The 13,151-nt window shown below is 46.5% G+C and overlaps 1 protein-coding gene across 4 annotated transcripts in view; it reads right to left on the bottom strand.

Moving 5' to 3' along the window:
• DOCK7 (dedicator of cytokinesis 7) overlaps positions 1-13,151 on the bottom strand; it is a 198,088-nt gene that overhangs the window by 167,297 nt on the left and 17,640 nt on the right. For all 4 annotated transcript variants that reach the window (XM_056122429.1, XM_056122430.1, XM_056122431.1 and 1 more), the window contains exons 2-4: positions 12,836-12,941; positions 3,659-3,834; positions 3,416-3,484 (exon numbers count right to left, since the gene is read on the bottom strand). In XM_056122429.1, the coding sequence (XP_055978404.1) occupies positions 3,416-3,484; positions 3,659-3,834; positions 12,836-12,941 (351 nt within the window). The remainder of the gene's footprint in view (positions 1-3,415; positions 3,485-3,658; positions 3,835-12,835; positions 12,942-13,151) is intronic.

Genomic DNA, 13,151 nt, shown 5'->3' with positions numbered 1-13,151 from the left:
AGGGCAGAACCTGCTGCCCCTGAGTCCCGGTGCCTGCTACCCTACTTTTTTTTTTGGCAAAGGGGTGACAAGACACTGACTTTACTCAAATCTCAGCTGCCCGAACTGCCAGAACAGTAAACAAGAGGAGGATGCCCAACAAAATACCCAGCACGCAGCAATCATGCATAAATGCTAATTATCTTCTCCTGGGCCTAAACTGAGGCCAGCAACCACAGGATTAAGTGGCAGATTCTGAGGTCAATGTATCTTGCAAACTAATCTCTTCTTATTAAGATGTCTAATTATAAACCTCCACTGTACATGCAGAGAGATAAAGATGCTTGAATCTGGTGACTGAGGAAAGACTTTCTTCAGTGATGACTCTGGTCTAGCAATTTAAATACTTGCAACATCCTGGGCTAGAGCGATAGCACAGCGGTCGGGCGTTTGCCTTGCGCACGGCCGGCCCAGCTGAGCCAGGTTCAATTCCTCCACCCCTCTCGGAAAGCCCGGAAAGCCACCAAGAGTATCTCGCCCACACAGCAAAGCCTGGCAAGCTACCCATGACATATTCGATATGCCAAACACAGTAACAACAAGTCTCACAATGGAGATGTTACTGGGCCCACTCGAGCAAATCAATGAATAATGGGAGGACAGTGCCAAAGTAAAATCCTGAGTTTCTAGAAACAGTTCTTTTTTTTCCCCAATTTTTATTACTGAATCACCGTGGGGTACAGTTACAGACTTAGAAACTTTCGTGCTTGTGTCTCAGTCATTCAATGGTCAAGTACCCATCCCTTCACCAGTGCCCATTTTCCACCACCAATGGTCCCAGCATCCCTCCCACCACCTTCGCCCTGGCCCCTCCACCCGACCCAGCCTCTGTGGCAAGGCATTCCCTTTTGTTCTCTCTCTCTCGAGTGTTGTGGTTTACAGTAGAGGTATTAAGTGGCCATCATGTTCGGTCTACAGTCTACTTTCAGTCTGCATCTCCCATTCGAGCAGGCCCTCCTAGCACCCTTTACTTGGTTGTCCCTTCTCTATCAGAGCTGCCTTTTCCCCCAACAAGCGAGGCCGGCTTCTAAGCTGTGGAGTAATCCTCCTTGTACTTATCTCTACCGTTCTTGGGTGTTAGTCTCCCATTCTATTACTTTATATTCCAGAAATGAGTGCAATCTTTCTATGTCTGTCCCTCTCTTTCTGGCTCACTTCAGAGTCTGGCAAACTCCCCGCGGCGTACCCAATATGCCAAATACCAGTAACAATGATGGGTCTCATTCTCCTAAAGAGCCTTGAATATAATCTCAGGGTTAGGATGAAGGAGACGTTACTGGGGCCTGCTCGAGGCAATCGACGATTAACAGGATGATTTGTGATTGTGTGATTGTGATTCCATGTTGATCCACCTATATGCAAATTTCATGACTTCATCTTTTCTAACAGTTGCATAGTATTCCATTGCATAGATGTACCCAAGTTTCTTTACTCAGTCATCTGTTCTCGGGCCCTCAGGTTTTTTCCAGATTCTGGCTATTGTACACAGTGCTACAATGAACATATAAGTGCAGATGTCATTTCTAATATACTTTTTTGCCTCTCCAGGATATATTCCCAGAAGTGGTTTTGCTGGGTCAAATGGGAGCTCAATTTCTAATTTTTTGAGGAGTGTCCATACTGTTTTCCAAAAGGTCTTTCTTAATAAAAAGGAGTGGACTGTTTTTATTGGGTTATGCGCCAACTAACAGGCCACCTCGGCAGGGTCGCCCAAAGTGCTGTGACACAAGAGAGGCGCTTGGGCAAGGCAACAAGCCACTGCTGCTTTGTAGCAGTGTTTAAAGTACAGTTTGAAGTTGGGGAAGGTGATGCCACCATGTTCTTTTTCCCCAAGGATTGCTTTAGCTCTTTGTCGGGGTTAATGCTCCACAGGAATTTCAGGAGTGTTTTGTCTATTTCTTTGAAAAATGTCATGGGTATCCTTAGGGGGACTGCACTGACTCCGTATATAAAATAAATATGAGACTAACACCCAAGGACAGTAGAGACCGGGCCAGGAGGATGACTCCGAGATTTGGAAATCTGCCTCATGTGCTGGGGGAAACGGCAGTTGGGATGGAGAGGGACCACGAAGTCGATGATGGCTGGAGGGATCGCTCGGGATGGGAGATGTGCGCTGAACGTAGACAAAGGACCAAACATGATGGCCTCTCAGTATCTGTTTCGCAAACCATGACGCCCAAACATAGAGAGAGTAAGAAGAAAGGTGCCTGCCATAGAGGCGGGGGGCGGTGGTGGACTGGGGATGGCAGGAGGGATACTTGGGGACACTTGTGGTGGGAAATGCACAGTGGTGGAGGGATGGGTGATCGATCATTGTGTGACTGAAACTCAATCATGAAAGCTTTGTAATTGCATCTCACAGTAATTCAATTAAAAAATAAAAAAAGACAACAAGCCACGGCACCTGCCAAGGCACCATGACTGCCACCAGGTCCAGCAGCACGTGGCCCGTCACTGCTGGACACTGCTCTGTCTTCCCAGCACGCGCCACTACTTCAGTCACGGTGTTTCCTTAGGAAAGCAAGGTAAGGGGCCGGAGTGACAGTACAGCAAACAGGGCACCTGCCTTGCATGTGGCTGACCCAAGTCTGATCCCCGGCACCCCACATGATCCTCCTGAGCCCCGCCAGGAGCGATCCTAGAGCCAGGAGGAGTAACACCTGAGCACCGCTGAGTGGGGCCCAAAAACAATTAAAAAAAAAAAAAGCATGGTCATGAAGTTCTAGAACAAAGCCGCTTCTTCATATATGTAAATTAGCCAAGGCTAACTGAAGTTTTACCTTATTTCTTCATTTGACATGACATTTCAAACACAGCCCATTAAAGGTAAATTTTGTTGTAGAATATTAAAAAAATAAAACACACAAATACTTAACCAAGTTGATCGACAGGAAAAGAACTAAGGGCAGAAACCTTTTAAACGGTGTGATCTGGAAAATTGGCTCTTTAAATTCACTATCTGTTTCAACAAGTTGGATTTTTTTCTCAAGAACTACAAAATATTCACCAATGCTTACCCATGATTTACTAACAGTCTAAAAGAATTAAACTGTGAACTATTGTCCCCATATATATTACTAATGATCTTTAATATCACAGAAATACCACCCACAAACCTATTGTTTTGTAAGGAGAAATATTAATTGATTAAGGACCTTCTTTGCTTCTGCTTTTTTGCCTCCTGCCAATGCCAGGGATCAAACTCAGGGCCCCACATATGCAAGTCAAAAACTCTCCCTGAACTTTACATCCCTGGCCTCTTCAGCTGTGTTGTAAATCAGTTCCCAGACTTCGTAATTCTTCTTAATCTGTCCTCAGCCTTTTACAAGTCCAACTCAGTGCTTGTAAGCATTATAACCAACATATAACTTACTTTCTGGTTACAATGGCCCAATCTTCCGTATAACTTCTTATACAATCTCTAACATGGGGATCCATTTCACTATTTCAAAAAGAAAGAATATATTTTTAAATTAGACAAGAAAGCATTTGTGTTTGTGACTTGCTACCATAACAGGAAACAAAACCACTGCAAAATATCGGGCCTCTACCCTAATGGGAGGCCGTCTTTCGACAGCTACACAAACACCAAAAACACCTCCCTGCCCTTCCCTACCTTTCTTCGGGGACAGCTGAGACGAGGGTTCTGCAGTCCCTGGGACTGTAAACGACTTCAATATCATCTGGCGGGAACTCGATCAAATCCCTCAAAGGCCCAGAATCCACGGCTACCGGGTGAGTGTGGAGGTAATCTTCCAGGTCCACGGGATCCACGGCTTCGGTCAGGGGCACCTTCGCAAGGAGGGGAGAGCATGGGAGAGAGTGAGAAAGGAAGAGGTGGAGGGAAGGGTTTGAAACATTAAGGAAAAGATTCGTTTTTAAAAAATAGGAAGTTTTGGAAAGTATCATGCTAAGCGAAATGAGTCAGAAAGAGAGGGATAGACACAGAAAGATTGCATTCATCTGGGGGATATAAAGTAACAAAGTATGAGATTAATACCCAAGAATAGCTGAGATCAACACCAGGAGGATTACTCCATAGCCTAGAGGCCAGCCGGACATTCTAGGGGAAAGGGCAGCTCAGATAGAGAAGGGAGCACCAAATAAAGGGTGTTTGGAGGATCCTCCCAGGAGGGGAGATGCATGTCGAAAGTAGACTATAGACTGAACATGTTTGCCACTCAATGTCTCTTTTGCAGACCACAACACCCAAAAGGAGAGAGAGAACACAGGGGATTGCCCTGCCACAGAGGCAGGGTGGGATGGGGGTATGGGGGTGGGAGGGATATTATCCATGGTGGTGGAAAATGGGCACTGGTGGAGGGATGGGTATTTGATCATTGTATAACCGAAACCCAAGCACAAAAAAAATTGTAAATCTACAACTGTACCTCATGGTGTTTCACTAATAAAAATTTTTAAAAAAATAGGATGTTTTTGCCCAGAAACAGCCCAGCCCCACAACAAACCCCGAAAGATGCCAAACCACTGAACCATCCGAGGTAGGTGGGTCTCCAGGCTGAGAACTCTGGGGCCTTCTCAGGATGTGTGGTGGGTTGTCAGGTGATGGGAGGTAAATTCCCCTCCCTGCCGCAAGGCCCAGCGGCCTCCACCTGTGCCTGACGGAGCCCACCACAGAAATGGTCCAGCTCCACAACTGATCTTGAAAGATGCCGACCCACTGACCCACACACTTTGGTAGTACAGACAGCCCAGGAGGAGCACAGCAAATCTAATGGGGAGGTTGCGTGGAGGCCCACCAACCTCAGTGAGCAAATACCGTAACACAGAAGGTCAACGAGCACCAACCAGCTCAGTGACTCCTCAGACCATGATGTCAGCAGCACCACGGGGAGCCAATTATCACACTGACTTTTACGGATCTGTTTTTCGATAGCTCCATTTGCCATCGTGCTGTTTATCAGCAATATGAAGCCAATTTGCTTGTGCCTGCTGAGGGGACAGGCTCGTCGGTGGGTGGGCAGCCGGGACAGCGCCGGTGACATTGGGGGTGGGACACTGGTGGCTGGAACACTGAATGCCTAAATGCCTGCCAACTCTATTAGGAAGAGCTTTGTAAGTCAAGGTGTTTCGAATTTTGAAAAATAAATAAAAATGAGCTCACATTTTGATGCTGGAAAAAAAATAAAATAAAATACAATGTTTTTAACCCAGTTGCTGGCCTCTAAATTTCCAGCAGACACACCATAGAGAGGAGGAGGCCTGGCCTTTCTCCTCCTGCACGTGGCAGTCTCTGACCTCGCTCTGACTTGGCCCAAAACCCCGTGAAACTGTCACCATCATCAGCAGTTTGATCACACTTTCCAGTTTACTGAACGCCCAGTGGAGGGTTGGTTCTTACCGCTGACGTCTCTAGAATGGATATAAAAGGCAATAGGATAGCCAGCGGGTAGGATGTTTGCTTTGCACGCAGCCGACCCAGGTTTGATCCCCAGCATCCCGTTGGGTCTCCCCCACCCCCCCAGCACCGCCAGCAGTAACTCCTGCATGCAGAACCAGGAGTCACCCCTGAGTATTGCAGGGTGCAGCCTTCAAACAAAAATAAAAAGAAAACAAAACAAAGAGATACCAGTATCAGATAAAGCTACCATCAAGCAAAGAAAAATACTGGATAAAAAGGGGCATTCTGCCATATGATAAAAGGCATGACCCAGCAATCCCAAGTGTGCATGTGTGTGTGTGTGTGTGTGTGTGTGTCTGTGTGTGTGTGTGTCTGTGTGTGCTAAACCACAAAGCTATAAATTATGGAAAGCGAAATAGACGGAACTGAAAGCAAAAGGACAATTACAGCTGCACCATTAAGATATGTCTCAACTGAAAGACAAACAGACAGAGAATCAGCAATGATATGACAGAACTCGACACACTACCAGTCAACAGGTTCTCAAACACCCAACAGCATTTTAAAAAGTAACAAGTAACAGCATTTAAAAAAAAAAGGCTGAAACTAGATTGAAATATAAATTATCGCATATTATACATACATGCATATACCTACACATATGCACACACAGCTTTGGGCTGTGTGTTTTAGGGCCACACCTGGCAGTGCTCAGTGATTACACCTAGCTCTGTGCTCAGGGATCATTCTGAGTTATGTTCAGAGAATCGTGAGGTGCCAAGAACCAAATCAGGGTTGGCCGAGAGCAAGGCAAGTTCTTTAACCCCGTACTATCTCTCCAGCCCCATAGTTCATACTCTAAGTCATAAAACAAGATTCAACATGGAAAAGAACTGAAATTATATATAGCATTGCTTTGCTATAATGGAATTAAACTGGAAATTAACAATAGAAAAAGAACATAAGAGCTGGAGCGATAGCACAGTAGGGAGGGCGTTTGCCTTACATGTGGCCAACCTGGGTTCAATTCCCAGCATCCCATATGGTCCCTGGAGCATGGCCGGGAGTGATTCCTAAGTGCAGAGCCAGGAGGAATCCCTGAGCATCACCGGGTGTGACCCAAAAAGAAAAAAAAAAGAAAGGAAAGAAACATAAAATGTGCAAACACTCAGAAACTCAGAATGTGAGGCAAGTAAGTCTGAAAAAATGAAAATTTTCAAAGATATCTAATTAGGGTGAGGGAGCGAACTCAAGGGGATGGAATACATGTTTTGTGTGTACGAGCCCTAGGTTTGATCCCCAGCACAGTAAGATTCCCAAAATATGCCTGGAACACTCCCCTGGCACTGTGCCAGGAGTAGCTCCCTGGTCTCCACCAGGTAGGGTCCCAACACAAAACACCCACGGAATTAAATGAAAATACAATATAATATACAACAAAATATAATACACAATACAATATAAAATTTGTGGGCTGATATCAAACCACAAGATAATACTTGATATCCATTTTGATGGCTTTAATTTTGAAAACTCATCTTGTACATTGCTGATGAGATACAAAATGATAATCATTTTCTGTAGAAAAGAGCTGGTGGTTCAGGGGGAAGAAATACCAAAACAAAAAACTTTCATATAATCCAGCAATTTCACTTCTAGGTGTATAACCCCCCCCCCCAAAATGAAAACTGAAACACAAACACCAATTGAAACACCAATACATCCGTATTGAAAGCAGCATTATTACTATTAGCCAAAAGGTGAAAACGACCCCAATGTCTGCTGACAGACAGAAGAGAAAACAAGACATGGTCCACACACATGGCATATTACTCAGCCTTAGAACGTAGTGAGTGAGTGACATTTTAACAAAGGCTGAAACCGGACCCTGAAGACAGCATGCCTCTGGGATTAAGTCAGATGCAAAAAAGACAAATGCTGTCTAACTCCACTCCCAGGAGATAGTGAAAAAGGACAGAGACGGTAGCCAGAGTGAGAGTACAGTAGACAAAGCGCCTGCTTGCATGTGGCTGACCCGAGTTCAATCCCCAGCAGCCCACATGAACCCCACCAGGAGTGATCTGAGTGCAGAACCAGGAGTAAGCCCCGAGTACAGTCAGGTATGCCCCCGCCCCCCGCCCTCACCACCACCAAAAAAGAAGAAAGATAAACCAAAAGACAGGGTCAGATTCATCAAGACAGAAGCAAGAACAGAAATGAGAAGTTACCAGGACTGAAAGGGAGGGTTGGGGGGAAATGAACATGAATTTTGTTTATTTTTATTTGTTAAAGGCAAAAGGGTTTTAGTTTGGGATAATAAAAAGGTTGGATACACATCACCGTGAATGCAGTTCACGTCATCAAACTGTGTCTTTAAAAACTGTTAAAATGGTACATCTCACAGGATATCTACCTGATCACAATATAAACAGGTTAATAATGTCTAAGAATAATAAGTTCAAAAGCCAAGTCAATTTGTCTTCCAGTCATGATTTCTGGGCTTCCCGGGACTCAGAGCGCCATAAATGACACCCAATGGAAACAAGGACAGAAGCCTGGGAATGTTTCTATGTGGAAGTAGCAGTCACACCACCTGGGCCAAAGAGACAGTAGAGCGGGGAAAGCGGTGGCCTTGCACGTAGCCGAGTCCAGCTCGATCCTGGCATCCCACGTGCTCCTGGGGACACCAGCAGGAGTGACCTCTGAATGCAGAGCCAGGAATAAGCCCTGAGAACTGCCAGGTGTGGCCCCCACGCAAAAAAAAAAAAAAAAAACAAGTCCAACAACAAAGCAGGGAACGTGTCAGGGCGGGGGGCCAGGGTGGGTGGGGGGCGGGGGATGCAATGACAATCTCTTCAAAACACTTTATCACAGAGCATGAACGTGTTCCCCAACGTCACACATGAGCTCATGCACCACACAGGGGTCGTATGGGCTGGCTCCGTGTAGTGTTAACTGAGTCTGAATCAAACAAATGAAGTATTTCTGTGCTCTCCCCGGATGCTCACTCGGAACAGCAGCCGGAGTTGGTCTCGTGATGCAGTGTGATGAGCTGTACTAAGTTACAACTGGAAATCATCCCGCCGCGTGGATCCTGATCTTCCCAAGCAAAGATCCTATGGCCAGCAACCCCAGGCAGAAGGCGGCAACTGGCAGAGAGCGACGGGCAGCAGCAAAGCCTTGGGGCCTTCACGGGCGAGGGGAACGTTGTCTCGCCCCAAAACAGCCATTGCTCTGGAGTTTGGGCTGATGGAATTTATGTTAAAATCTCTTTCCACCCTCTCCGGTGTGGCGGGAAAAACTCTGGCATTTGAATAATGATGGTTTCATGCCCACAGGATGGGAGCGGGAAGGGGGGGTGGGGAGAGCTTGGAAGTTTCCTTTCAAGTCAATAAAAAAGTTTTAAATTGGCTGTGATCATAGAGGCACATGGGCATGAATACATGAAAACCATGAAAGTGAATATTTTAAATGGACAGAGGAGCAGGGCAAATGTGTGTGTGTGTGGGGGGGGGGGGTTTGCTGATGGAGGCAGGAAGTGGTCCAAAGTATGGGGCCAGAGAGATAGTACAGGAGGTTAGGGCACTTTCCTTGCACACAGCCAACCTGGGTTTGATGCCCATAGGGTCTCCCAAGCCCTGCCAGGAGCGACCCCTCTGGTCTCCCAAGCACAGCCAGGAGTAAGCCCTGAACACTGGGTGTACCCCAAAATTCTTTTAAGAAGGTACAAAAACTCGCCATGAAGTAACTCATGGGACTGGAGTTAATGCATTACCTATTTCAAAGCGTGAAAGAGTGAATCTTGAAAGTTCCTTCTTTTTTTGGGGGGGTCACACCTGGTGGTGCACAGGAGTTAATCCTGGTTCATGCACTCAGGAATCACTCCTGGCGGTGCTAGGGGGATCATATGGGATGCTGAGAATCGAACCTAGGTTGGCTGCATGCATGGCAAATGCCCTACCCGCTGTGCTATTGCTCCAGCCCCAAGAGTTCTTTCTTATCAGCAGAAACTATGCAGGATGAAGCTGTTGGACTTGCCGGGATGCATTTCACAACAAACACAAACATGCAGCCCGCACGACACCCCCCACCTCCGAGTAGCAACCCCGCGGGCCGACCAGACCTCACTCGTAAGAGAAAAACGCCAGGGGGAAGCGACTGCTTTCATTTCTCAGTTTTTAAAGGCAGGTGTCTATGACCGGAGTTCACCTGCGGGTTCTGCCTGAATCCGGATTTGAGTCAACTGGCTATAAAATGCTATTTACAAGACAACCGAGGACTGTTAACATGCAGTGGATATTAGATATGAAGGAATCACTGTTAGCTTCAAGTGTAAGAACAGCCGAGTGGCAAAGAGAGAACATGCCGGCGTGTAGACTAATCTCCTGGGTCTATTTCAAGATTCTCATAATTTAAAAAATATATATTCTTCCAATAGAAATTGAAGCAGAATTTTTTTAATGGAGAAAAATACATTGCAATTCTGCATACTGATTAGAATGCTGTAGTGAGAAAAAGTGATGATGTAAGAGAACGGGGAGAATTATTAAAATACATTTGAGCAATCCTGAGATGCTGGGGCCTAATGAACAGGTGAGGGCCTGGCTAACCACTTGTTGACTAGTGGTTCGCCTCGAGTAGCAGGTGACTGAGAAGATTATGTGAGTCCAGGTGAAACAGGTGAATAGGTGACAGGCAGGAGTATATGAAAGTTCTCTTCTGATGGCTTTGATTATTTTCAATCCACAAAGAAGTCAGGTCATCCTAGAGAGGAAAACAGGCAGGAGATATCCAGGGCGTGGATATTCCTTCATATCTAATATCCACTGCATGTTGGATATCCAAGAAAAGAACAGATGAAGGCGAGAGACACTGAAGTCTTGTGAGGTGATACTCAGAAATTCAAGATGAGACTGTCAGGGTCAGTGCAACTGTGTTCTCCTTGACACTGTAGCACTGTCCTCCCATTGTTCATCGATTTGCTGGAGCGGGCACCAGTAACGTCTCCATTGTGAGACCGGTTATTACTGTCTTTGGCATATCGAATACGCCACGGGGAGCTTGCCAGGCTCTGCCATGTGGGCGAGATACTCTCGGTAGCTTGCCGGGCTCTCCGAGACGGATGGAGGAATCAAACCCGGGTAGGCCGCGTGCAAGGCAAACGCCCTACTGGTTGTACTATGGCTCCAGCCCCCTTGTCACAGTAAACCACACAAATGCATAAGTCAAGAAAGAAATAGAAGTAGATTAAAGGAACAATGAGGCTGTGCCAAGAGAGAGGTACAGTGGCACGAGAGGAAGGTAAGGAAGTGTTGCTACCAAGAGGGCAATTCTAACACCCAACAGATCATTTCCGCTGGGTGAGGAGAGAGCTGAGGGACTCATATGGTGAGAACAGGACAGGGCGTGGATTCAGGTGCTGGGAGGGCGGAGCCTCACTAGAGTCAGGGCACTGGAAGATGAGCAAGAGAGACACGAGGCCCTGGGCAGAGAGTGGGAAGCGTCAAGTTGAGACCCCGGTGGGGCCAGTGACACTTACTCAGACCGTCTGCATGTGGCTGTGGCGATGGGAGGGACAGTCAAGACCCAAGTGCTACAGCGCCTCCCTTGCAAGCATGAAGCCGTGAGTTCAGTCCCTGGCGCTGCCCAGATGCCAAGTGCAGTGCCAAGGCGCTCTCCTCTGTGATCCCCAGCACCACCACAAAGTGCATGGCCCTGGCAAGCTCTGAGAACCAAGTGTGCAAAAGCCGGCGAACCCCACATCCCTCCCTCGTCCCAGCGGAGAGACTACAAAAAGGAACAGAACAGGACAGTGCAGCAGGTAGGGTACCTGCCTGACATGCAGCCAACCCCGGTTCTATCACCAGCCCCAGCATCCCATAGGGCCCCGCCAAGAGTGCTTGGTGGAGTGGTTCCTGAGTGTAGAGCTGGGAGTAACCCCTGAGAATCACCGAATGTGACCCCAAAATAAAAAAGAACTCGGTGGGGTAGGGGGTTGAGACACAGTGCAGACGTTAAGGCGTTTGCCTTGATGTGGCTGAGCCTGGTTCAAATCCCAGGCATCAAACAGAACCCTCTAGCACAGCCAGGAGAAATCCCCCGAGCAGAGGAGTAGGAGCAAGTCCTGAGCACGGCTGGGTACGGCCCAAAAACCAACCAAACTAGCAGGATCTGAGACCCGCGGAAATTGGCCGAGGCACTGCACAGGCATGAGCTGGACATTCTCCTCTGTGCACTGCTAGAAACCCCCTGAAATCCACAGATCCCAAAATGTCCTCTGTTGGCATATTCTTGGTACTAAAAGGAAAGACTTACGTCTTAAAATTTTGTTGACAGAGGCTGGAGCAATAGCACAGCGGGTAGGGCGTGTGCCTTGCACGCGGCCGACCCGGGTTCGATTCCCAGCATCCCATATGGTCCCCCAAGCACTGCCAGGAGTAACTCCTGAGTGCAGAGCCAGGAGTAAACCCTGTGCATCGCCGGGTGTGACCCAAAAAGCAGAAAAAAAATAATTTTGGTGACAAACATTACAAACATGAAATTCTTGTCTGCCATAGAGGCAGTGGGAGGGTTGGGATTGGGGCGGTGGAGGGGAGTGTACTGGGGACATTGGTGGTGGAGAATGTGCACTTGTGGAGGGATGGGTGTTGGGACATTGTATGACTGAAACTCAAACATGAAAGCTTTGTGACTTTATCTCACGGTGATTCAATAATAATAATAAGACAAACAAACCATAAAATTTTAAGTTTGGCATACTCTGTTAACCATGCTGTTCAACAAAACTGATACTTTTTCACAGCTACCAGTGCTGATATACACCCCAAGTCATTTTCCTTCCTTGAATACAGAGTTTTCTTTTAAATTCATATTCCTACTGTCACTAATGTGAGGGTTTTAAAATTACAACGGATTATTAGCTTGGCAGCTTCGTTGATAACAAACCATATGTCAATGTCTGACAAAGTTTCTGGTATTAAAAGAGGTGACGTTACAAATCCACATCATCACTTACCAGTGCCTTCGGTATCTATTTATAGAAGAGCTTCCTAAATGTTTTTGTAATTAATCACGTTGGGTCTGATACAATCTCAGAGTTGACGAAAGCCTGGATGTAACATTTCAAAGTTTGCTAGGAATTCACATTCTAATAAGAATTTGCTGTCTTTTCAATTTGTATTTGCTGTCTCTAAGATTTCTTTCTTTCCAATAAGAATGTGAATTCCTAGCAAACTTCGAAATGAGATTGTATCAGACCCTGACTGGCACCCCACCACCAACAACAACAACATCACCGCCGCCGCTGCCAAAACCATATTATCTTAGACGGGGTCTGGAACCCAAGCTCCCTGCTCTTACCCTTCCAATGCTTCTTGCTGGCCTTGTTGGTAACTCACCAGTAAAATTGCATACTTGAAACAGGCCACTTACTGTGGTATGGTGGGAGATATTGCCGACAATGTTAAGGTTTTTGAGCAGCTGCGGAGAACCAATGTACTGTCCCGATATCTGCTTCCGAACTTCAGCAGCCACAGTCCTATGAACAAAGAGAGCAAACACATTATTTTCAATGAGAGAACAACCCCGTCACAACCAGAGGGAAGTACATTCATGACTCACCTCAAGAACAACAAAATCTCAGCAGATCAGTGAGACTATAAATTCATAAAATCTTCCAGTAAACAGTGATTATAATGGCAGTGCTATGATTACTTTATCACGACGGCATAGGGTCCAAGAGTGAAAG

This window comes from Sorex fumeus, unplaced genomic scaffold (assembly GCF_029834395.1).
Source record: "Sorex fumeus unplaced genomic scaffold, SorFum_2.1 ptg000045l, whole genome shotgun sequence".
NCBI classification, from domain to species: domain Eukaryota; kingdom Metazoa; phylum Chordata; class Mammalia; order Eulipotyphla; family Soricidae; genus Sorex; species Sorex fumeus.
Note: the sequence above shows the minus strand (reverse complement) of the source record. Positions and strands in the feature narration are given on the sequence as shown.